General features: G+C 43.6%; 1 protein-coding gene across 1 annotated transcript in view; it reads right to left on the minus strand.

Annotated features, from left to right (window-relative positions):
- Positions 1-4336: 4336 nt before the first annotated feature.
- The window catches only part of LOC311002587 (zinc finger MIZ domain-containing protein 1-like), a 112516-nt gene continuing 90470 nt past the window's right edge, over positions 4337-26382 (minus strand). The window contains exons 6-23 of the mRNA XM_083993993.1: positions 12109-12244; positions 11643-11757; positions 10973-11190; positions 10649-10850; positions 10152-10427; positions 9259-9444; positions 9052-9129; positions 8775-8943; positions 8545-8686; positions 7153-7363; positions 6868-6973; positions 6601-6761; positions 6437-6504; positions 6256-6324; positions 5912-6156; positions 5629-5792; positions 4738-5043; positions 4337-4651 (exon numbers count right to left, since the gene is read on the minus strand). Coding sequence (XP_083850119.1) covers positions 4544-4651; positions 4738-5043; positions 5629-5792; positions 5912-6156; positions 6256-6324; positions 6437-6504; positions 6601-6761; positions 6868-6973; positions 7153-7363; positions 8545-8686; positions 8775-8943; positions 9052-9129; positions 9259-9444; positions 10152-10427; positions 10649-10850; positions 10973-11190; positions 11643-11757; positions 12109-12244 — 2960 coding nt within the window. The 3' untranslated portion in view covers positions 4337-4543. The remainder of the gene's footprint in view (positions 4652-4737; positions 5044-5628; positions 5793-5911; positions 6157-6255; positions 6325-6436; positions 6505-6600; positions 6762-6867; positions 6974-7152; positions 7364-8544; positions 8687-8774; positions 8944-9051; positions 9130-9258; positions 9445-10151; positions 10428-10648; positions 10851-10972; positions 11191-11642; positions 11758-12108; positions 12245-26382) is intronic.

The raw sequence follows: 26382 nt of genomic DNA on the forward strand, positions 1-26382 counted from the left end.
TGTGAGAAACAAGGAAGTGCGCCTTACGCAACCGGAAACACGTAAGTCTGAAATCTCGCGAGGTTTGACTTCTTGGTATTTTATTGTTTATTTTGTACAAAGTGTCTCTGTTTTGTACCAGTGTGTAGCACTGTTTCATGGTGACTCAGCACTGTTTACGAACAAAGGCAAGTTATATTATGTAACCTGTTAATCACAATGCACAAATTAATAAAAGTTAATATTTGTCAACATGTATCTGTCCCTTAGTAGGCCTACAACTTCTTCTTATTATTATTATTAGCCTATTATTTGTGTGTCACCTTAGGATATTTCCATATGTGGAACCTTTTGAGACAGTATGAATAGCATGATAGGAACCACTCATTTAGATTTGTTTGGATTATTGCATAAAGATGGTGATTGAAAACGTATATTGAAGTCATTTTGAAGATATTTTCAATCTCCATGTCCTAATGCCTCAATGGTTTTCATTCATGTTTTAATGTGAGTTGTTTATGAATGCAATCGAGTTCACGGAGGGAGTTCAGATTGAAAGCTAATTCTTTTCTAGGCTACTTAAAATGTTTTTTTCATGAGTGGCTGATGCTGGTGTCACTATAGTTCCAGTTAGTTGTAGTATGAAAAGCACAGAACATAGTATGATTCTAATTTCTGCTCCATCTATGTCTTATCTTTTATTTTCTAATTTCCTACACAACAGATTGCAAAGCAGCTGCTTAATGTAATTCCTAATACCAGGTTCCCAAACCTCATCCCCCCCTATTCTGTTGTGTTAATTAACATGGGCTCGTATCTTTTGCCACAAAAGGTCAAGATGACCTTAAGCTATGTTAATCAAAATGTGGATGAATATTCGATACCAAATAATTTGCACCTTCTGCTTGGATTACCAGCCCGTGGGAGTTCAGCAGGCCTAACACCAGACTGTGACGCAAGTGCACAAGAGAAAGGACCACAGTGACATACAGGTATCATCTGAATACATATTTATTAGATAAATATTAGGTTGTCACATCATCTAACTACATACAGTTCTGCAAGACTAAAAATCACAATTAGTTCCTTTTTCTGACCAGTTTAGAATATGAAATGATTGTACATACAATGTACAAACATAGAGACAATGGCCACATTGCATGAATCACCTTAGATTGTATCATTTTTCCAACTGTTCATGATATCAAAAATTGTACAAACTATGGATTTGGTTACAATCTTCTGGACCCGTCCCTCCCACCGGCTTTCTCCGACCCCACCAAGCGATATTCTTTGTAACCTTGTTTGTTTTTTTGTGTTTTTTGTGTTTTTTTCAGGCTTTAGCACCTCAAGAGTATGCAGGTGACGGACTAGAACACTTAGGCTAAATATTACATGTAAAACATAGCTGTCCCAGTTCCCCTAACAAAAGAGGTGAAAGTATATTACAGAGGGGGGAACAAAATGCTGAGATACCCACAGACACTAACTAACAAGTTTCATTTTCCATATTCAGCCACTTCCAGTAGAGGGGTTGCAAGCTTTTTATTATTCTGAAGAAACAATGCACATTCCCAGGGAAAATGAATACATTTCTGTTCACATGTCTCTATAGTCATTTACATATATACAGGCATTCTTGGGACGTTTGACCTAGCCTTACCCGCTCTACATCCTTTCCAGGCCAGAGTGGTGAACGTGCCCTTCCTCTCTGTATTTTTTATTTTTTATTTATCTCTTTTTTTTTTTTTTTAAACAACTTCCCCCAGAAATGGCCCTTTATTGTGATTGTGCAACTACAGATTTGGGGTGCTGCCTAATACAACAAATTGGCTTGACTTGAGTGCAGGAACAAAATATGAAATGATAATGACTTCCATGGGCTTGATCAAAAGTTTCAATTCAGATAGAAGAAAATGAAAATGTAGCAGTGAATTGTTTTAAAAAAAATACTTGATTCAATGTTTTCTTGTGACTTAAATATGAAACATGTCAGTGTGCTGAATTGGAACAAATAATATTTCTTAAATGACGTTTAAAATAATGTGTACACAAACCCAGGGAGGTAAAATGAGCACAATGCTACAGTTGAAAGAAATTGGATTTCTAGCCTTACAGATTAATAAGAAAACCAGTACAAAATAATTTACCAAAAACAAAAAGGGGATAAAAATGTATATGGTCTCGTGCTTTCAAAAAAGACACATTTTCTATAACAAAAATATAAACAATATCATGAATTTCTTTAAAATATGGATGTGATATATCTTTAAAATACCACTGTGTATTGACAATTAGCAACAATTATGATATTCACATAGCTCACTAATTACACTGAAAGCCAGCTGATACCACATCTTTTTGAAACCATTACTGTTCATATAATCACTGATAAAATGTTAAAACATGAGTTCATGAGCAGACAACATTGATTATCTTCAATCAAATACATCTGAGTGTGAAAGAAAATATTGCTTCAAACCGAGCTTGACATCTGAAAATTGAAGTGATGCTACACAATCACCTTGAGCTGATGCAAGGAAGGAGACGGCAGAAAAAAAAAACGGGGATGCATGTCTTTATAAACGACAGGCAGAGAGACAGAGAAGACTGGGAGGAAAAGTGACTAGAAAGCACAGTGACCTGCAGGAAAATAGCTTATGAGACGTTCGGACTGGCCTCCACTGAGAGAGGAGGCGAGACAGCTGTCGGATGCTGGTTACAAACAAAGTCAGTGGTCAGATGGGAGTTTGGGAGCATATGTGGTTACGTCGGACGACTAATGATCAAAGGACAAACATTATCAAGATGATACAAAAATATTCACAATGATATTTACAGTACAATAGCATTTCTTAAAAAATAATACATTTGCATACTGAACAGCACTCTTCTCAAAAAGTGAAATTGAAAACAAATGTGGCAAAAAGGTTTGCACCAATACTGCTTTAAAAACCACTTCTTGAACAGTAGTGATGGATAAACTGTATTTGTCCTCCCCCTATATCTTTGAAATCAATATAACCTCCCATCACATCAATAGAAACACACACGCACACACACTCATTCACACACACATGCACACACGCAGTCTCAACACAGGACCAAGCAAACACAAACATCTCCATTCTCAGCCCTCCAACTTTGGTGATGTTGAGCAGTTTCCCAAAAGATTCATGGATAGTTTAATTATGCAGCGACAAAAAAAAAGAAAACAAACAAAAACATAATACAGTATATCCAGCAAATACACAATCAATGTATTGCTGATATCAGCATTATCCCTTCAGTGTTAGTGTTAAATAAATCATACTAAATCTGACAGAAATCAAAACACAAACGTACAAACAAAAGAGCTGTGGAAACAGCAACTGATAAAAACCACACTATCTTTTTTTTTTTTTTTTACCACATGAAACAGCACTAGACACGGGCTTGGCACACATGCACTTTGTAGACTACTTAAACAGCACATCATTTAACAGGGAAAGAGATGCAACTTTGCAAAAACGCTGACAGGAGCGACACTGCGGCTCATGCAGAGCAGACGGCATGGAAGGAGTTGGAATAGCAGGAAGCAATAAACGCAGCAGGATCAACGCAGGAACCCCAATCTCTCATATTGTACCTTTCATTTCCATTAAAATCACTCCTCTGTACAGGAGGATGGTAACTATACAATGTGTAGAAGTAAAGCATAAGCTATTCTTCTTGTGTAATATAAAGTTTTTTGTTTTTGTTTTAGTGGGGCCAAAATCTCTGTTCCAGCTGTTAACCCTTAGAGGGCTGAAAAGCAGGGATATCTCTTTTTGACAAAAATATGTATGTATCACAATTGTAGACAAAGTGAAAGCCGATTATTCCCAAAAGTTTTTTTTTGTTGTTTTTTTATGTTGGCAGAAGAGCAAAAAATCTTTAAAAAAACCTTTTGTCAAGGACAGACATATACGGATCCAACTGATGTTTTTTTTTCCTTTCATAAAGTGAGATAATTAGTTTTTTTTGTAATTTTTTGCATTGCCAAAATCTCTTGTGCTTTTAAATGATGTGTGGTGGACAAAACAGTGCGACTAACCAGACCAGTCGGGGAATGGAGCTGTGACACCAGGAAGCAGTGGCCTCGCAGATTGGAATAACGATATGGACATAACGCACACTGGCCAGATAGCGCAGGTTTTTTTTTTCAGTTATTTTTCTTTTTTTAAACAGTTAATTCCTTTTTCTTCTCAAAAGGAAATAAAACATGAATAAAAAAATGCTACAACACGTTTCTAATGTGCACACAAACACCTGTGTGGCGTTAAAAAAAAAAAAAAAAAAAAAAAAAAAATCAACTGAGTATAGCTGCACAGTTCAAAAGGTATCGCCACGGGCTGAGCATCCTGCTGTGTCTTTTGAGTTTTTAACCTCTTTCAGTCAATCTGCGCTGGCGAATGAAAACTGTACAAGAGGAAGAAGAGAAAGGGAGTGCATCTTTGTGTTTATCAAGTACTGAGCGACCGCCCCGGGGTTCTCAGGGAAACTGCAGGCAGTCAGAAAAGTTTATGCGTGTCTGAATCGCCCTTTAGTTATTTTCAAAGAGCGATAGAAGGTCGTCGTTGCTATTGCTGGGAAGGTCTGGGGGATCCAGGTACGACAACAGCTCGTCTGGATTAGCGAGTTCTGGGAGGAGCTGGAAAGAAGAAGAAGGGATAAGGGTGAGGCGTTTTTTCATGAAGATTTTACTTTACAACTATCTGCTGTGTGTAGGGGACTCACATCTAAAGATGGCTCGGGCATGTCCGACCCTGCTTGGCTGTCCAAACTGCTGGAGGGGTTGAATGCTAGGTCGCCATGGGGATGGTTGTTGGGGCCGGGCTGCTGCTGCTGCTGCTGTTGCTGCTGTTGTTGTTGTTGCTGCTGCTGCTGCTGCTGCTGCTGCTGAGGAGGTGGAGCTTGTCGCGAGGGCTGAGGAGGCCCGCTGTGGTGTAGCTGCTGCCCTGATTGGCTCCCAGGGTGTGGAGACGCATGTAAGCTCTGCTGCAACGGACCATGGGATTGGTCATTGCCGGCAGAGTGAGGTATCTGCAGAGAGAGAGAGAGAGGGGGAAAATATTCAGCTTGGGATCTGTAACTAATATTTTTATTATACATTTTTTATTATTATTATTGATGTCAGAATTTCTGTTACATTGAAAACAGATTGAAGTCTCTGCAACAGCACTCAGTTGGCTTAGCTTAACAACAAAGGCAGCTAATAGAGACCAATGGAAGTTACAGGTCTCAGCCAATTAAGGTCTGCCAACAACCCCTCAGTAAAAAGTAAACAACCATTATATAAAATGTTAACTGCCGAGCTCTAGAGGTGCTGGTAGGTACTTTTATATGAGCAGATCCAGATTAGCCTCCAGTCTTGTTGCTAAATTAAGTTAACCTGCTCTGCAGACATGGGTCTGGTATCACTGTTCTCTAGAAATATGCACACGTGTAATACATAAGATACTCAAGTATATTCATAAAATGTCAGAATGTGCCTTTAATTTTCCTTTTCTGGTGTTATTTTATCATTCTCTACCTCTCTACTCTCTCCGAAACTGGAATCATAGCACTTTTGAAATCACAGTTTGAAATTGTGTGAGAGCACAGTCAGACAAAACCGGGAGAACTCACTGAGTCAGGCATGTTGTGGGAGAGTGGCTTGTCTTGGGTCATCAAGCTGTTGGGCATGTCAGGCGGGTGAGAGAGCTGAGGACCGTGCATGAAATCGTTCATCGACGTACCACCAGGGGTGCCGTGAGGGAAGTCAAAGTTCCCGTGTCCCTGGTAACTGTTTCCTAGCACACAAAATCAAAAGCATTGAATACATGTGAGCATTTCTCACAGCTTCTTGTAGAAATTGGAAGAGCTGCTACCCATATAAATGTTGATATTGTATGTTTAAGCCGTTTACTACCTTGGCTGCCATATTCGCTGTTGTTTCCCCCTTGCTGAGAAGGTAGTGACGGGAACGGTGACGGTCCAGGACCGAGCTGAGCTATCATTTCCATCACATTGGGCATGATCATCTGGCTGGGACTCATCGTCTTGAACCTCTTGGCCAGTGGTCCATCTGGATCCTCCTTGATGTGGATGTCAGATTTGATCGCCACCGGCCGCCAACTACACGTCGGGTCGATGGTTACCTCCTCAAACTCCGAGCTGGTGGAATAGAGGTAAATTCAAATGGTTAAAAGGTGCCAGGCAGTTTGAAGGAGCAGCATTATATGGATTACAAATTAGTTTCTTGCTTCAGCTTACTTTTGGATGGCGTTCAAAATTCCCCACATATACTGGTCCACTTCCAGTCCTTCTAACAACGCTGTTTTACTGAGGAGAGAAGAAAGACGGGGCTTAAAATGCTGGAAGAGACTGTTTTATTAATTACAGTGACAAAGTATAAACAGGATAATTCTGCCAACTATCTTTACGGAAGACTTACTTGCATACAGGACATCGCCATGTCCCCCGCTCGCAGTTCAGTTGTAAATATGATTCCAAATCAAAACACTGCAAGAAAACAACAACAACAACAACAATGAAGATTTCCACTCTTTTATAAATCTTTGTCCCTGAAGGCATCAGACTTCTATCTGTAGCGCTTACCTGAACGTGTTTGCAGTCGTGGCCTCTCGCTGGAAGCTGTATCCGCCGGAAGGTGATGGGACATTTGAGGGACACCTTGATGGCCGTCTGCTCCACGCCGTCCTCTCCGTTGAGCGTGGTGTTGCCCGACGACGCTGCTACGCTGCTGAAGTTCCTCTTAACTTTAAAAGCGAGAAGGGAGGGAAACGTCGCGTGTAAGAACAGGACTCAGAGAGTGATGATGGGGACTTTAGGGAGGAAAATGTGAGTGGGTTCTTGTGTGAGTACCTTTGGTGATGCAGTGCTCTGCAGGCAGAAGCCTCTTCTTCAATAAGCCCTGGAGGACAGAGCGAACCGAGGGCCTGTGGACCAGCTGCAGCACAAATAAGTGCGACTGTGGGAAGACACAACACCGTCAACATGTGTATCCAGAAAAAAAGAAAAAGAAATACTCGACAGATCATTTTTTAAATTTCATTATAAGCCACTCTTATTTATCTGACATCTTTTTTTTGTGTGTGTCAGGATTTATATAAACCTCTTTATATTAGTTCTGGAGATTTGTGCACTCACACAGCAGCAGGCAGTGACTGTGATCTGGATTGTGTTCCTTCCCGGCTGGCAGACGTGTTTCAAGTGCAGGGGTTTGTGGGAGGTCTTGTTGTCACCCCTCTCGATGGTGAGCGGCGTGGCGTTGACGCTGACTTGGACCGATGCCGGCCAGTTGGTGTTCATCTGCCGGTCTTCGTGATGATAGCACTTAAACTGTAGCTCCAGGTCCGATCTGGAGGAAAAGAGAAAAAGAGAAAATACTTATTGGAAAGATCTATGCGATGTTAAATGGCAGTAATCCATTTTTTACAAACCATTCAAATACAAAATGAATGAAAATGAATTAGTCTTACATGTCTGAGTTATCGGTGGTTAGTCGTACTTGACTCTTGTACAGTATGTATAATAATAAGAGCAAGAGCTCCTCAGGCTGTTCATTTTAATGTATGATGCTGAATCATTCATAACCTTTTAATCAATTCTAAAACAAACAGACATCTTGTGGTGAGAGGCCAGATTCAGGATGACACAACGTCTCTCCGTTTTGGCACCAAAAGGGATCCTGAGAGTGACTTTGGCTCGAGAGTGGAGTTAAAGTAATTACAGCAAAATCACAGAAAATGAATGCATGAATGACCTTCTTGAGAGTTAACTGGGAATAGCACTAGTTTGATTTTTGAATAATTCTCTGCCGCAGACAGTGTGACTGCACAACCTTTTCAATCTGCCTGACAAAGGTTAAGATAAACTGAAGAATACCCCATAGTCCTTGACCGCAGGACTCTCATGTGAAGAAAAAAATGTCTTTTTGAAGTGAAGAAAATAAGAAAAGTCTTGTAATTTTATGCCGGCTACAATAGTAAGGTTACCAGCTGGGCTTTAAACTGAGGTGGGTTGGGTGTCATCCATAGAACTATGGAAGGACAAATCGTTATTTCTTTTATCCTAACTTTGAATTCACTATTCTCTCTGCACTGCTGTACTGCTCAACGCTAGCTCCACTTCTAACCCCAGTGCATATTTGTGAGGATACATTCCTCCAGTCTTCCCAACCATGAGTTCTGCCAGTTGTATTCAATGGTGCATCTATGTATACAGCCTGTTTGAACAAAGCTGATCTCATGAAGGGAAAACTCTAGAGTAGTGCTCTGTGGGATACCAACATGACTTTCTGTCCAAATGGTAACAAAGCACACCAATAGAAATTGGTGGGATAAATCAGGGATTAAAAGATCTTTTAGCATAAGGGAATTTACCCTTGCTCCACAAAGACCTTTTGTAAAAATGGTAATTTCTTGACCTAATGGTGACTTTACCAACATGTTTGGATTCTGGAAAACACACTGCACTAGAAAAACCATATTAATAAGCCAGAGAGACTGTTTATTCCTTTACAAATGCTGAATGTTTTACCTCCACATTAGTGTCTGATGTACTGAGGGCCTTAAGTGGAAGACATGGTTGCTGACAGCCAGGTTATGCTCTAGCCTGAACGGCTCTAGGACCACCCCATCCCGCACTGGGAACGTCAGCCGCAGCTCTTCATTGTGGTTGGCTGTGTGGGTGAAGAAAAGCGCCGGTGAGACTTTTAAAGGAGTACATTGTGTTTTTTACCTCTATTGTATATTTACCACTTAACTGACCTGGTGGTGGAGGGAGAGCGGTGATATTTGGTTTGATGTCAGGAGGAAAGGGTGGCTTCACATCCTGGTTTGGCGACAGGTACGGAGGGATGTTACTTCCTGGAGTCATCGGAGGGGTGGGGTTGCCCGGCACCGGAGAGTGTGGGTAGTTACCCACCGGTCTGGGTGGCTAAAGTGAAGATAATCAATTAATATCTCATAGCCCACAGGACTGTAAACAAAACAGCCAAGAGTATGATAATGTGATCAAACACAAGAAGTACTAAAATGAACATACCCCATTCATATTACCCTGGCTGTACTGATATCCACTTCCCGAGAAATTATTCGTTTGGCCATTAAAAGGAGGCTCTTGCTGCAATTAAAGAAAACAAATTCAATTATTTTCTGCTTCTTTTCCAAACTGCTTACACTTTGCTGAAGTGGTTTATGATACCCTGTAAATACCTTTTAAAAATTTGGGGAAAATAAGACACTACGGTACCTTATAATACTGGCCCATGGCCCCGCTGGGTGGTGGTGGGTACTGGCCCTGCAGCTGCTGTCCTGGCATCCTCTGGCCGGGGTAGTTGGGGGACGGCAGTGGCCTGGAGGCGTTGGGTGTGGGGTACTGACCCTGCTGGTTAGGGAACTGGTTGTTTGGTCCATACTGCTGTCCACCATAGTTAGGCTGTACATGAAGTGGTGAAAAAGATATTTAACATAAAGCAAACAAGCTTCATATTTAAAGTGATAGTAGCATTTTTTTTTTAAAGTGGGGTTGTATGATCTACAGATAGCCTCTAAGTACTTTAATTGCAGTAGAAGACTCTCTGCACTCCTCCCGTTAGCAACGCCAACATACAGTGTTGTGAACAGACCCAAAGAAACGGCCTGTTTTCGCGGCTTAAAAGAGGTTTTACCTGAAAAAAAAAAACACAGTTCCATTGTTCGCTATAATATAATTTTTTCCAGCCCCTCAAAGTGCAGGAAAAACGCAGTTTTTATTTGGACCTAACCAACTGCTGATTGGCGGGCGCTAACCCTGGGCGGAGAGGGATATGTGAGTTGGTTAGGTCCAAATAAAAACTGCGTTTTTCCTGCACTTTGAAGGGCTGGAAAAAATTATATTATAGCGAACAATGGAACTGTGTATTTTCTTTCAGGTAAAACCTCTTTTAGGCCGCGAAAATAGGCCGTTTCTTTGGGTCTGTTCACAACACTGTATGTTGTAAATCTCTGGGCAGGGCTATGGGCTGGCATTGCTAACAGGAGGAGTGCAGAGAGTCTTCTACTGCAATTAAAGTACTTAGAGGCTATTTGTAGATCATACAACCCCACTTTAAAAAAATGCTACTATCCCTTTAAAGTGAAAGCAGTGAATGTGTATCCACTCACCTCCCCTGGGTACGGTCTTTTCATGCCCTGCATACCCATGGTCTGCGGTCGGGGACCTGCGTAGCCTTGCTGCGGCATCCGTTGGCCGTGACCCCCGAAAGGTCCCATGCCTTGGCCCCTGGGCTGGTTCATTCCCATGGGGGGCCCACTCATGTTGGATGCATTCATGCCTGTGCCCATATTCCCGGGGAGGGACGGAGGGCCACGGGGTCCTGGCTGGTTCATGAACTGGCTGTTGTACGCCTGGTTTGGTCCCATCTGGAAAGAGGAACTCATCTGGAAAACAAAATGGGTTCAATCAGCCATCATTAAGGCAAGGGGCAAAAACCTTCTAACAAACAATAGACAAAAATGTGCACTTGTTAGCTTTTGTTATCGTTAAATGTGCTATTTGGCTCCATTACAACTATGCTACTGCTGTAATGTAATGTAAGTCATTTCTTCTATGAATACAGATGCTGTCACACTGGTGATATCAGCTGTTTGCTTTGTCCTACCGGTCCGTATTGGTTCATGTCCTTGTTCTGGGTTTCCTGCAGGGCCGCTACGGTTGCCGTGGCAGTGGCAGTTGCCGTGGCGGCGGCGGCAGCAACTGCAGCAGCCGCGGCTGCAGCGGCCGGCTGGGTGAAGTCTGAGGGAGGACGGGAGTGTGGAGGGATACCCATTCCACCAGGTCCAGCATTCGGCCCTCCCGGGTAGCTACAACAAAAAAAAGCAATAAAATATCAGAAATTACTAGACCAACGTGTGGGAAGAGTGCAATGAAAACATCTGGGAATTACTTGTTGGGAAGTTTTATTTATCCACATAACTCCACTTACTTGCCACCGAAGCCTCCTCCTCCGGGGTAGTTGGGTCGTCCATACATGCCCTGCTGCATGTAGGCCTGGTTCGAGTTGCCTTTGTTGGGGAACTGCTGCTGAGGACCGGGGAACTGAGGCGAGTTCATCCCTGGATTGTTACCAGACATGCCCGAGCCCATAGGGTTACCCCCAGGGTTCATGGGATTGTTGCTGTTGGCCATGGGATTCCCTAACACCTGTTGGATAGATGCACATAAAAAAGAGACATACAAAAAATGAGGAACAGTAAATGCTGGATGTTTTTATGACGATGATCAAAATAACTACGGATCAGAATACAGGTCTGTGCGACAGACCGAACCAAGAGATGGCAGTTTTAAAGCTGTTAGCAGCAGAGTTAAGAAACATGGCACGAGTCTGTTCTAATCAAAGCAGAAAGTGCTGCCAAGGTATCAAAGCTCTAAGGTCAGCCAATTTTGTTTGTTGAACTGTGTCGCTTAACTCAAAAAGACAAAGGTTTACATATAAACTTACAACATCAGTGTCTCCTCCCCTATCAGTGAATGTATTGTACATACATTTTTCATAATTTGATAACCACAGAAAACCTCAACCTACAGAAACATGATCCTGTCAGATATTAGTCCACTCAAACTTTTACTAACTCAGACAGGTAGGTAGATCTCACCTGGCTCTGTGAGGTGTTGGTCACACCCCAGACGGTGGTCACCACGGACAACGAACCTGGAGGCTGATTGGTGTTCTGTTGCCAGGGAACTGAGTCGTAGGGAAAAGACCCATCTCTGCAGGGGACAGACAAAAACACATTATGTAAGTGAGAGAAAAGTAAAGTATGTTTACATTTGCTGAATGATACAGAGTTTTAAATATGCACAAACATTGTGTTGTAATTATAAACTACATGTACTCGGGGCTGGGAGGTGCTGTTTGTCCCCACTGACTGACTGTGCTACAAGCAGTTAGTCTGGCAGTTTGTCTGGTCACTGATCCATAAGGAACACTGGGCTTCATGTGGAGAGAAAGGGCTTTCCCCGAGGGCCTGGTCTGTCTGTTCGCACACCAAAACACACACACACATGCACAAAAATACACCTCACATGCATGCCAAAAAGCGCAGCAGTGTGGACACTGACCCGTGCGAGAGGCTGGGCTTCATGGAGCTCATTGGTGGCTGCATGGGCACTTTTCCCGGAGGCTCGTTCTGCCTGTTCTTCTGGTGACGGAGGAGGAGGAGGCGTCCCAGCTCCTCACACCACGAGGACAGAAGAGCTAGAGAGAGAAAAAGAGAGAGAGAGAGAGAGAGCAGAGGAAGAGTGTATCAGTCGCTGTCGGACTCCTGTGAGAAATAACCGCAGAGGTAACAACCCTCCACTGCAAGCGCTGCAAAAAAAAACCTGCAAAAACTGATTATGTGAAAGCAGTGGGGAGGTGAAACAACAACTAGGGAACAGAAGCTTCTGAGAAAAACTGGACATAAAACTGAGAAGCAATGACCTGACTGACAAAATAGTGCAGAATTTTACCATGCAAAATATCCTGTGACAATATCGTAAATGCTGTTTTGACTAAGATTATTCATATTTGATATATGTTATATCAAGTGTTGGGTAGTCTTTTTTATTTTTTATTTTAAGAATGAACAACTTTCACTCTGTTTATGAGCTGCTTTATGTTTCCTGGTCCTGAAGGATTTAAATGAAGCTTTTTACATTTTCATGAGCGTGATTGCATATAGGTTAATGTATTGCTTATATTCACCCTAGCAGCAGGAGACACATTAGCTGCTTGGTTGCCGCAGTCGCATTTTCTGTCGTGTTCATCAACTTTCAGTGACTTGCAAATAAATTCAAAAACTATTTACTTGGAAAATGAGGTGAAGCTTTTTTTTTGTAGGGGGGGAATGAATGAAGATAGTGAAGTGAAAGATGTAACCTTAATATAATATAGAAAGTGATGGCACAGAAAAACCTCCGTCAATGAATCAAAAAGGATTCTTTCTCCAATATCATTTTTCTTTTCATACTTATTTGCTTAAGTGGAAAATGTTATTCTAAAGCATTTCCCAGACCTTTTTACAGTCGATTTACTGTCATTCTCCGATTTAAAGGTGCTACATTTTACACTTTTCCCAGTGTTTTATTTGTGTTGATATCTACAAGAAAATATCAAAATAGCACCTAAGTGTTGTTTTACGTGTTACTCTGTCAGGGTTTTCTCTGGAGGTCTCGTAACAAGCCTCTCTCTCTTCTGATTGGCTGACTGTTTTCTGATTTCCTGGCTGTTTTCTCAGTGATTTAATAAAAACATATCAGATTTCAGGTAAATACTGGTGGTGGTGAGTTCGGGTGGCCCAGGCTTGGGGCGTGGCTCAGAGCCGTGACTGCTTTGTTGTGACATCACAAAGTTACAAAAGTCCTGACGGATCTTTTTCAGGGACAACTTCTACTACATCTTGACTGTATGCATTTCTGTGTGGACTAAGCACTTTGATTCTTCCACATATGGTTTATATAACAAATCAGATCAAATAAAAAATATGTTACCATAAAAGTTAATTAATTTGCCCATCGAGATACAGACCAGCTTCCAACATGCAACAAAGATGTGAAAACTGATCAGAGACTTAATCTGTGATAAATATGCTTCTATATGAATGAAAATCCAAGAAACAGTAGCAAACAAAAGGAAACACCTTTATGCTGCAATGTAAAAAAGAGTTGCTTCCAGACAGCATGCCACTGCTGCTCTCGGCCACTAGGGTTCACTCTGTGCCTGCAGATGGGACTTGTCTCCAGCCCTTCCCTTCTCTCCTCTCCTCCATCCGACATGCCGCTCGGTTAGGTAGCTACCACAGAGCGCATTTGATCGAATCATATGCTTTTCATCTGCAGTGTATGTTTTTGTCCTGTGCCAACTACAAAAGACTCACTTTTCCTTTTTCCCTGCCTCTCGCCTCCCTCTCTGCGGCATCAGGAGGAGAAAGGAGAATGTGGATTCAATCAAAGAGCAGGGCAGCCACCTCCTCTTATGATTCACAGCACTTCTAGGCTGAGTGAGGAGCGAGGGAGGGAGGAGGGGCAGGGTGGGTGAAACAGAGAGCTTGGTGATTTCAGCTGCGGTTTACTCAAAAAAAAAAAAAAGCCACGTCAATATGACAGCAGACAGTGCAGGCTGTCCTCGCAGGCAGATCCACCCTGCTGCCACATGCAAGGACGGCCTGCCACTGCACATATTACACTGTGAGCAAGAGCAAGAGAGAGAGAGAGAGAAAGAGAGGGAGGCAGAGAAAGACAGAGTGATAAAAAAAAGGTTGAGTGAGTCAGTGAGAGAGGAGACATCAGGCTAATGGGGCTGATGGGAGGAAGGAACAAACAAAAGCTTCAGACTCCCATCACAGACATGGCAACCCAGAGATTTGACCACACATGAGTGCTTGCAAACAGAGCATAAACCCACTGACACACACACACACACACACGTCAGGAAGAAAAAGAAAAAGAAGAAAGAAGTCACAGTGGTTCATATTAACACAAACACACAGAGGTAACGTAAATAGGACACGAGATGTCCTCTGAGTGCCGCAGATTTTTCCGAGGACAAAACAGAATTTCAGCACTGGTGCACAAAACACACACACACACACACACACACACACACACACCTTCTCCTTCGCAAAGCGATCGCACCCCAAAAGGCACCTCCTTCTCCTTTTCATTTGAACACTGAGCACACCAGCCTCGCTCTGTGTAAAGATGAGGGCTGGAATACAAAAGACATGTACAGATGGTGCCAGCAGTCTCCCTGCCTCTCCCTCTCCCTCTCCCTCTCTTCTCCTCTCCTCTCCTCTCCCCTCCCTCCCACTCCTTTAAAAGCAGCATGGGGCTCAGGCGCAGAGGCAGCTGGGTTTTTCCTCCTTCCCACCCGCTCATGCTCCCTCTCTTTTTCTCCCCCCTTCTCCTCCTCCTCCTTCTCCTCCTCCTCTTCCCTCTCTCCCTGCTCTCTTCTTGGCAAGACAGGTGCCAGGAGACAGGCTGTGCTGTTCCACCAGAGGATTGATCTGACTTTACCACGGCTCTGCTTTGGTTGACAGAGGACTGGAGGCCTCTCAGGTGCTTCCTCTCCTAAAAACATCACACTCGCAGGTAGATGCGCCGATTTGTTAGTTTACTTCTAATTAAATACAACTGGATCCGAGCATGGTTAATGGGTTTATGAGGTTCACATCTATGTCAGAACGTCCTGCAGTGTTTTAACAGCCCCCTCCCACTCCCTAGACCCCCTTCTGATGGAGAGAGTTTTCAATTCAAGGGCCTGGCGACCAGCCAGCATGTTACAGCTCAATTAGGTCCCATTATTCTCTTCCAACGAGGGGTAACTTGCACTTCTTCTATGTTGATAAACATGTCTCCGCAATTTATCTCCTAACTGTGGCACCGTGAGGCCGCCTGGCTGAGGGGACGATATCCTCGTTTCACGCTGAGGCCGACATCAACAGCCGGGGGACAAAAACAACAACAGCGTTGAGCCGAGCAGAGAAATGACAATACATATCTGAGAGGAAGAGGAGGGGTGTGTGTGTGTGTGTGTGTGAAAAAGAGGCTGCCACTTAAAGAGGAATTATTCTGCCCCACCATTAGATAAAGGGCTTATCACCACACAAAATTACCACCTCCACTGAGCACCAACCTGTTTAAAGGAGAGGCACTCTGTCATTGACTCACAGGATAAACTTCAGGTTTCATATGAGGGGAGGAGGAACAGCCAACCCGTTACTCCTCACAGTCTCACCCTTCTCCTCCTCCTCCTTTAACCAGACGTCTCTAAGGACAGTGCGGATGATGAGCACAAAAGGATTACTGTTTCTCTTCTCCTGTCCTCCCACAGACGGCCTTTCAATAGACTCATCTGTTTCCCTCACTGAGAAGAGCCAAAACTGGAGATAATCGTCTCAGGTATAGCTCTTCCAAAAACCACGACGACTACTCGGGGAGTGTATCAAACCGCCGTTTGGTGCTCCACACAGCCATCTTTTTTTTATTGCCTTATTTACATTGGCGTCCCTGGCGGCGATTGGTGTCTGTCTTCCATAAGGAGAGGAGCCCATTCTGTTTGCCTTGTAGATGGTCCCAGGGGCCCCGGCAGAGTCTGAGCCGTATTGATATTCTGGTGCTCAGCTGCACAGCCTGATGGTCAGCCATGGCGAAGGAGCGCTAAATGCATCTGCTGGGACTAGATGGGTGGTTCAGGAGCTGGGCCCACAGCTTCCAGCTTCGCTCTCTGTCATAAAGCCGAGGTGGGGGTGGATTGGGGGGGAGAATGCATAAGGAAGGGGGGTTGGTTGGAGGGGGGGGGACATGACAAATGACATGGACTGCTTTCCTGACAGTTGTTCAATGCTCTTTCCAATGATAATGCCCCCACACCCCACCTTTCACCGCGCATACAGACAGGAGGCCGAGAGATAAACTGTGCTGATTAAACACCTCAATTCTGTCTCTTTTCACTCTCCCCATATAGATGGGGCCACTGGATTAAAGGGTCACTTGACCCAAATTACAAAGAACACATTTTCTCACTTACCTGTGCTGGTGACAGGTCATTTTGGCTCAGCCATGTTTTGAGATATTTGTCTGGCGGATTTCTGCCTGTCCTCAAAATCAGTATGACAGAAAGGTATGCTTGCTGTTCAAAATTTAATCTATTTTGCTGAAAATGTCATTTTTACTCAAACAAAATAGTTTGTCAAACAGTTTTCAGTGGATCTAGCTTCTATAAGGTGGCGGTGGTGTGTTGTGACGAACTGTGTCAGGAATATAACTACAATGTCGGAGCTATAGCAGCTACACATATAGGCCTACCACCATATGAATTGTGATTGGTCAGCTTGGACTGATAAAAAGCTCAAGCAGTCTTCTCAATTTCGGAGATACAAATCTAAAATGAAGCCGCCTCCCCCTGCAAAACCATCAAGGGCCGACTTTCCCACCATTCCTCCCATCACAAAGTAACTGAGAGAATGTAAACAACACAGTTACTGCTGCGAATAAAGGCTAGTTAACGACGTATCCGTCTACAGTTGTGGTGGTGATAAATCAAAACGGATGCTGTAGGTATCCTGTTAACTCCCCGGCGTCAACTATAAATCCATCTTACTAAAAAGGAGTAGTCCGTGTGAAATCTGACGGCGTGTTCTGGGGATGAACCAAAGCGAGGGAGACATTGTTTCAAGAGAGACGTCTTCATTTTTCAATACTTTGAGTTGGAAAAATGAAAAGTTGTATCGAGGCGGAGACGGAAATCAAATCAATACTTTGTGTGTTTAAAACAGATGTGGAGCAAAATGAGATGATGATGAATAGTGACTACAGGTGATGTGAGAGCAACAATAACCTTAAAAACATGACATGAATGGCAGCCATTAAAAAAGTCACTTCTTGAAAATTGTTTTCCTCTTCTCCCCCCCCTCCCCCGCTTTCTCTTTTCCCCCTGTTTTCTGGCAGGGGATTGAAGAGGAGGCAGCAGGTAAGGCAGATGCCAAGAGCTCTTATGATCCCCCCTCCACCCCCAGCCCCCAGCCCCCCGCCCCTCCCTCCTCTTTCTGCTCTGTATCTAATAGACACCTGCTCCCTTGTCAACTCTGGACTCCCACCTGGCACCGTCCCACATGGCTCGGTCACTAACGTCCGTCCGTCCGCGCGCAAACACGCAGCACACATCCTGTCATCACAATCGCGCTCACATCATCAACATCGCCTATTCCCATCCGAGCCGTTAACGCAGCCACGAAGTCCAAAATTTTCAGCCATAAAACCTGTCGGAAAGAATCATGACCCCCAAACTGCTTGTTTGAAGACATTTAGCCAGAAGGGCCGAAAAAAAAGCAGAACAAAGACCATGAGCAAACTAACAAGAAGGGCTCTAGTGGGCTGCACTCTTTAGTTTCTGAGGGAGCGCTATTCACATTCTGTTCCTCCCTCCCTCCTCTCTCTCTCTCGATCTCTCTGCCCAGAAAAGGTTTGAATGGACACAAGCCTCCTGCAGGCCAAAGTCAATTAAAATAAGAGAAAGTCTAGGGAGCCCTGGTGTCCCTGGTTACTGAAAGCACCCAGGAGGCCGTGCAAAAAAAAGCCATGTTTAGCCGAGTTTTAGCCAAAGAATTCCCCACTTATGGCCCTTTCTGCAACTGTAAAAACACTGGGCTTTAACTCCTAATATAATACAAAGTTATATGAATAACTGGTTGCTACGACACTGCTTACAAAGGCCCAGCTGGTGCCAAACTATCCTGTATAAACTACCGGCTGGATTATAAATCATCTCCCACTCTGCCTCGCGGCTCTCAGACACAGTCGACTCGCCACAGAGCCATGGATGCCCACCTGGCAGCCATCAAACCTCTCTTTGTCTTCACACAGATGCCACAAATTATTCATCGATGCCAATTTGATAATGAAATGGAAGCGACTCGTCCATCATGCACTCTCCCTCTCCAAAAAAAGGAGTAGGTATAACAGGTTACGGACCTGCCAGCCCGCGACAGGCTTGAATTGTCCTACTTGTTCATCCGTAGAGGGATAATTAGCTCAAAGCTCACAGGTGTACCGCCTTAAACACATGGTAACACGTTTTGTGTCTCGCTGACCCCGTCACCTTGGCATGGCGAGCGAGTGCGAGCTGGGTGGTTATAAGTCTGTAAACTCGCTTCATTAGCTCACGGTTTTTCAAGTCGGGTGAGTCATTGGGTGACATATTTCAGGGTGTGCGATGCTTCCAGAGGGCTGATGAAGTGGGAAGGACGTGTGAAGTGGGAACATGTGAATGTCATGGCTGCCATGTGGCATCAAGATCTGACATATTTCCACTGTTGTCCTGTCAAAGTGAATACACTGTATACAGTTCAGTAGCTACAGTACGTTGCTGAATGAACTGCTTCCGTTAGCTGAGAGACATATAAAAAATAAAAAAAAATCACAGATGAAAGTGAGTGTTTAGCAGTGGAAAAGCAGCTACATACTGTGGATTGAAAGCATTAGCGCTACCAGTTATAAAACAGCCCGTCTATCTAGACCAGACAACTGCCTCCTGTCTACACCTCATCTTTGTCTGCTACCCCCCCCCCCCCCTCCTCCTCTTGCATTATTTCCTCTGCTGCTCTCTCTGGGAAGTCAGTGATGTTGGAGTCTTGTCAATGAGTACTTAGGCCCGTTGCCTCATGGGGAGCCAGACTTGCTGGCTAGGTTTTATGGCCCATTTCAGAGCTGCCCCTGCTTAAATACAGCCTCCTGCTGGCCACATGGCCGCAATGTCGTGCCATGTCCATCCAGCGAGGAGAAGGGAGGCGGGGTGTGGGTGAGGGGAGGAGGGGAGGAGGGGGGGGGTGCGGTTGGACTCGTGCCAGCGAGGTTTTACCGAGGCCACAAGCATATGTGGCCATGTGGAGGCAAGCAACACAAGGAGAAAAAGAAAATGCTACGGATTTGGTGTTTCTGGGTTACTGTTTTGACATCCTGTGTTCTTTTGTTGCAAAACCAAAAACCTCTAAACGGCGTGTTACTGAAGGAAAGGAAAGCCGCTCCTCTTAACCTCCCACATCTGCTGTCATAATAACTTCGGTATTAAAATATCCAGTTAACCACTTTGTGATGCAAATTTCAATGTATATACACATTTTAAAAAAGATGCAGGATTTCTAAATAGACATCAAAAATGCCAAAGATAAGACATTTATCCTCAAATACAATCTGCGTTCCCAGATTCGAGATGAAGATAATACTTTATATCTCAAAGGAAATCCACTTGGCATGAGCTGAATACCAACTGGAACTGGATGATACAATATATGCCACACTCTCAAGATGATTTAGTCAGATCTCATCTCTCCGACTGTCATTTCTTTCTTGGTCATGGTTACACAGGAACCAACCATCGCCCACGCAGGCCAGTGTTTTAAAAAGATAATCTCTTTGGCACATGCAACAAATCTCTTCATTAAAAACAGGGCATGCCACTCGCCGTCCCTGTAAAGCACGAAGGTGGAAATCCATAGCATTTCACCCCCTGGTGTGAATTAATTCCCTATGCGTTTAAGCCAAACATCTCCCCCGACCCAACATTCAGGCTTCAATCTGTTACTGTGTGTGTGTCGCTCGCTGCTACATTAAGCTGATTGGGAGCAAAACTCCATCCAAACCTACATCTTTATGTCTAAATACAGGAGCTGAAATCTGGCTACACTTTGTCAGAGGGTCTGAGGTCAAGCTTCACACCATCCACACAGCTTTTACTACAGATTCATGTGACATCGGACCATTTGGCAAAACCCATGCTACTGTATTCTAGTTTTCTAATGTATTTTCCCTACTATGTCAATTAACTTTTATGCTTTATATACTGTAAATAATGCACCAGACTCTTTTCATTCATTAGAAAAGTCAAAGTATCACTCTGTGGAGCTGGAGTAGTGAAAATGTAATGAAACATGATGTCGATTTTATTATTTTGTCGTTTTATCCTTGTTCATATTTTTGTTGCTAGTGATTATGACTTTTATTATTCGTTGCTGCTTTTTTGAAAAGTTTTTACGATTGCTTCACAAAATGTTTATATGACTATAAAACTCTCTAACATGCATTTGAAAAAAGTAAAAGAGCAAAAATGTAAAGTATAGGACATGACTTGGTTGTGATAGATAAATAAACACAAACTCTATAATGACACTGTCTCTAAATGATAACCACACTGCTCCGCCAACAACACTAAATGTGTTTTTTACCCATACAATCATGCAACCAGATTATCAGATGAGCAGACCTGCAAGGAAGCGGCTTATGGGAGCCAGACTGTTTCCCCGAGCAACAGGCTGCTATTAATGAAGGCCCAGCTTTAAGCTCTTTTCTACAATGATACTAATTAGGCACAGAGCAGATGTGCCCAGACTAGTGCCCACCTCAGGGTGCTGGGCAGGGCCGGTAGTGTCACGGCGGCATACGCTGGTGGCTGATTCACCTGTGACCTTTTCACAGTGGGCCTGGTGTCACAGCCTCCCTCTAGAAGTACAGTGGAAACGGAGACTGGAGGAGCCGTGGGTCGAGTCCTGGCCCCCCTCTAGGCTCATTAAAGTCATCCATATGTGCAACAGATCAGGATTTGAATAAAAAGCATCCTATGATGAACGCTACTAGCGCCAGATCCAAAACGCCGAAACTTTACTCGCTTCTCTGAGCAAGACGAGATCTGAGCATCTCTGTGTGCATACATTATGTATGGCCTGAGGCAGCTTTCATGGAACAATATACATTTTGTAGATATATGTATGTTTTGATTTTCACTTGCACACCTCATTGCTTCAAACTGGATTACAGTTATTATACGATATTGTAATGTATTTGCCTCTGTGTCTTTTAGTCTCATTTGATACATTGTTATCAGCTCATTTAAGATGCTGGTGTTTGATCCATACTGTATGCAAACAACTGTAAAATAAATATCATGTAAACATCTCATTTGATATATTCCATATTTTTGTTTTGCCAAGTTCTGAACCTGATTTTGATACTTGCTATTGTTCACAGTAAATAACAAGCTATTTGCTTTATTCTCGACTGCGCTTGTTGTCCCAGTTTCCTTACAGTGATCATTAAAGTTTCATCACGTTATACTCTGACTCCCGACACAAAGCTTTGTTCACAACTTCTACTAACTGCTGTTTCACAGAGATGAAGACGTGGGGGTGTGATTAACATGCAAATCACCAAGAGAAGGAGCAAGGTGTAAACTTAAGATTCATAATGCCTTGGATGAACAGCCGAGAACACCAGCATTGAATTATGACCGCAGGCATATGATGGTGAAACGTAGTGTGACATGCTTCATACCGTGAAACTCAAACAGACAACACAACAGCAGCCATGTAGCTTTTTTTTTTCTTTTTTCTTTTTTTTTTTCTAAATGACCAACCAAAAAGCACATCTGATGTCATTCCCATGTACAGTTACAGTATGTCCACACAGCTCAGCGTGCCGACATAATGTATACGGGCTGTGATGAGGATGGTTGGTTGGATTCAGCCAGTGTTTATGGGTTTCCTGTGCAGCACTTCAACACACAGCAGGTACCTGAGTCAGACTGACACCTCCTGCAGCAGCTGGTTTCTGTAGGGTTCAAATTTTTCACATTTTACTGGACTTTTACAAAACATTTCTACGATATTCAGTGAATGACAACAGACATTTCATTAGGAGTTGCTCCCGTGTTCAAACAAACTCATGAGGTGTAATTCACCCGGGCAGAGAGAATGACTGACGATACTGTGTATGAAATAAACAAAATGATGGATATAATGATTTTTAAACAAAAACAAAAACACAATTTTAAGCAGTTTTACTATGCCATGGTACAAATGATAATACTCAGTACTGGTAGTTTATGGTTTTTGCTTCTAAAGAGTATTATTATTCCTCACTGAGCATGCTCTGTTCTTTACTATTGTTCACATGTGACTTTATGTGTGAGTAGGTTTCAGCAGATCTTCTTTAACAGATACAGAAAGGTATGTTATTGGTGGCTTAGTCCGGTGAAAGAGGAATTAAAGGGATAGTTCAGCATTTTGGCAAATTGGCCCATTGCCATAATCCATATAGTTTAAGGAGTAGGTTCGTTGCCTTTAATTGACGGAGTTGTTTTCAAGGTAAATTCATGCAAAACCGCTGATGCGTGTTCCCGTTGGGGGCAATTGTTCGGCAAGCAGTCTCTGCATTTACCTCTAAAACAACTCTGTCTGGTAACGTTCTGTTATTATCTCATAGCGTGGTGAATGTGCAGGTCACAACTTGTCCACGAGAGCGTTTTGGAGTTGTTGGATTGTGTATTTGTTGAGTTTGATGAGGGAACCAAGAAATCCCATTAGCCTCTGTAGAGTAGCTCTGAACAGCTCGCGGCTCTGCTCTGCCATTCTAAAAATAGCTTGCACCGACAATTAAAGGTAACAAACCTACTCCTAAGACTATAGGGATTATGGCAATGGGCCAGTTTGCCAAAATGTTGAACTATCCCTTTAAGCTCTGTTGTTGAATCTCTACTGTGGAGGTTGATACTGTAGAAGTAACTTAATTTCTTAATGCCCCTGTAATACAGTGTTTCATCATCATCCAAGTGTCAGTTGTGGACGTCTCCTCATATTCTGGTTTGTGTCTGAGATCGTGTAAAGGCATTTACTCCCTTCCTGAGGCGGGTAACTTGCACTCAGATCAAGTGAGGTGTATTTCCACTGCTCTACTACCTGACACCTAATCCACGTCAGACAAAAAAAAAAAAAGATGATTACTTTTCACCTACGGGATTGATCACAAATTAAGATCAAATAACAGCGCTCCCACTGAAGTCTGTGTTTGGTTGCTGTTGTTTGTTCTCTTAAGGACTTACATTTAGAAAAACAAGTAGGCGGAGGCGCTCATGTCCTCTTTGATGTGAAGTGGGGGAGAAAAAGAAATCCACCTACGGTTACACCTGGCATTTCAGTGCAATTTTAAACCACTGTTTTATCAAAGACCACATCATGCTTTTTGTGATAAATTCATACGATTGCGGCTTTGAAGCTTCTTTTTTTTTTTTTTTGTTACCAAACACTTCTTCACTGTCACCGAATGTAAAACAGAATCTGAACTTTACACGATTCAGTATTAAATGTGATCAAAATCCTATGATGCAAGATCATAATAGAACAAGAGGTGTAAACAAGCAGTGGCTGCAATTACTCTATAATTACTTTCATTAAAGCTGTATGAAAAAAAAAGAGTCTGCCTGTTTTCCAAGTACACAAACAGCATCAACTGCTGCCACATGCAGATTGCTGTTAATTTCGATTTGGGGCTTTATTGAGTAACTTCAGAGAAGAAAGGTCAGTGCAATTTCACAACTTGGTGGGGGAAAAAAACGTCTTCGATACCAGAGAACAAGAGATTCATTGAATAGGACAAAACAACAGTAATGAATAGCTGGAACTTTGGACAGAATTACCAAGACCGCCTGTTGCAAAACCTCTCTTGTCTTAGCATGTTGGGAACAGTCCCTCAGACACATTTTAGAAAAAAAAAAAAAATCATAATTGCCCAAAACAAGACTTAACTGTTCGGCTAAACAAAACCCTTCTTAGTGGAGGGAAAGCAAGGCGAATGATAAGGAAGCCAACATGCCAAAATATGATTCTCAAGTGAGGTCAGGAGGGAAAAGAAGTACACCAGCTGACTCTCTGTCAAAACAGAAACTCATTCATTGAAAAAGAAAGATGTTACCCAGAATCCATCTGGGCTGCTCTGAACAGTTTGTAGCTAATCGAAAATGTCATGTAATGCACTTCTCCTTTGTAGGTCTGTGTGGTCTGTGTGTATCGATGTAGTGTTATGAGTGCTGGAGGAGGTTTTTAGTTTATTTAGCTGTGAAGTGAAGAAACTTTGAGTGCTGCAAACACATCGATTGGTGATTGAAGATGTGGATTGTGCTGCAGAAGAGGTTAACAAAGTTTCTAAAGTTGTTTTGGAAACTACGAACCAGAGCTACATTTCAAGCAGACAGATCATACTAGATTCGACTTCTGGTGGTGGTGGTGTTATTCAGCATGAACAAAACAGGTGCTTGTTAGCATCCCCATGCAGTCAAATGAAAATTAGATCTATTGCTCCTGGTTAAAAAAAAACAACAACAACTCATGACTCGGCCATGAGAGGCACTGATTCACTGAAACCAGTGAATTCCTACACTGGGGGGAAATCTGTTTGTGTCTCTGCGGTGACTGTGGAGCCCGGCTGGTTGGTTGCTGTGTGGCACCGAGGGGAGTGTGGGGTGTGATAAACTGCCAAGAGTCTCGCGGAAAAAACGCCGCCTCAAGTAGGTCAGCGCGACTCGGAGAGAGAGAGAGATAATCAAGGCCATTTTGACCCCTTCTGTGTGAGCTGTAAGTGGGTCAAACGCAGCAGTCAGCTGTTGCAACTCTATCACGGAGGGCGCTGCGAGGCACTCGTCATACTGTCAAACCCCATTCCGTTAGTTTAAGACGTGGCACGGTGCCTGCCTGCACCCACCGAGCAAGCAACAAGCAACCCAACCCCACCCACCACCTCACCTCACCTCACCCACCCACCCCTTCCACTCCCAGGGGGGGGTGAAATAATATGAAGTTCCTCTCAGCAGCGGTAGCACCAACAGCAGTGGATCCAACCTTCCCTCTTGTCACTGAATACACCCCCTGCAAACTCAGCCCTCTTTAACTGTTGTCTCCTCCTTTTGACAGCTCACAGCTTCGCCGCTCTGTCCTATTCACAGTGACACAGCCTCCCCCCCTCTGTAACCCCCCCCGCACACACACACACACACACACCACCACGTCTAAAATGCCACCCGCATTTCAACCAGACTAACTCCAGCTATGTACCCGCTTATTGCTCACTCTTCACTTCACAGAGAAAAAAGAAGGGGACTCATGTGTCTCGAAACACTTTTGAGCACGAATCTGCAACAGCAGAACAAAGGCGATACAGGGCAGCCTTAATCTCTGCACTACTGAAGCCAGCAGCTATTTTAAAGCTCTTTCTCTGTGTCTCTCTATCCCTCCCACCTTCCTCTCCTCTCTCTAACATTCTTCCTCTCCCTCCCTCCCTCCCCTCTCTCTCTCTCTCCCCCCCATGTTTCCCTCGGTGTCTCAGGGCAGCAGCTTCTCTCCGTTTTCCTCTCCTCTCTCCCTGCGTGTCCAGTGACTGACTGCACAATACACATCAATTATTCATGGCTGCTCTCTCTGTTTCGCAGGCAAAACCAATCACAGATGGAGTCATTGCTAATGGGCTCCTGCTGTACTTGCCACCGGCTTCTTTGCACTCAAGCAACAAATACCCCAGAGACAATGAGAGGGAAAACAGGGATAAGCTGTAGAGGAAAAAAAAGAGAGAGAGAGGGAGAGAAGGAAACTTCATAGAGCAGCAACAGCCATTGAGGAGAAGAGGAGGACACACACACGTTTTGTCGTGAGGAGAAGGAGAAAGGTAGGTATCGTCACAAATTATTTAGCAGAGAAATTAGGAGCCGGTTCCTGCAGCAGTAAAGGGTTAAAGACAGAGAGGAGGTGGGGAGAGAGAGAAGGGGGGGGGCAGGGATAGAGAGAGAGAGGGGGAGAGAGGGAGAGAGAGAGGGTGAGGGGGGGGGGTAGGGTGAGAGGACAGGCAGAGAGGGAGAGAGAGAGGGAGAGAGAGAGAGAACCAAATGCTTATCTCCTCACCTCGGATGTATGCAGCTGTTATTGATGTATCTTCTTTTTCTGTCTAGTGATCCATTGCCTGCTCTCCCAATACACACATCACACACAGAAGCAGCCACAGCCACTTCGCCAGAAGGGAGAGAGGGAGGGGAGGGGAGGGGAG

Source organism: Trachurus trachurus (genome assembly GCF_905171665.1).
Source record: "Trachurus trachurus genome assembly, chromosome: 19".
NCBI classification, from domain to species: domain Eukaryota; kingdom Metazoa; phylum Chordata; class Actinopteri; order Carangiformes; family Carangidae; genus Trachurus; species Trachurus trachurus.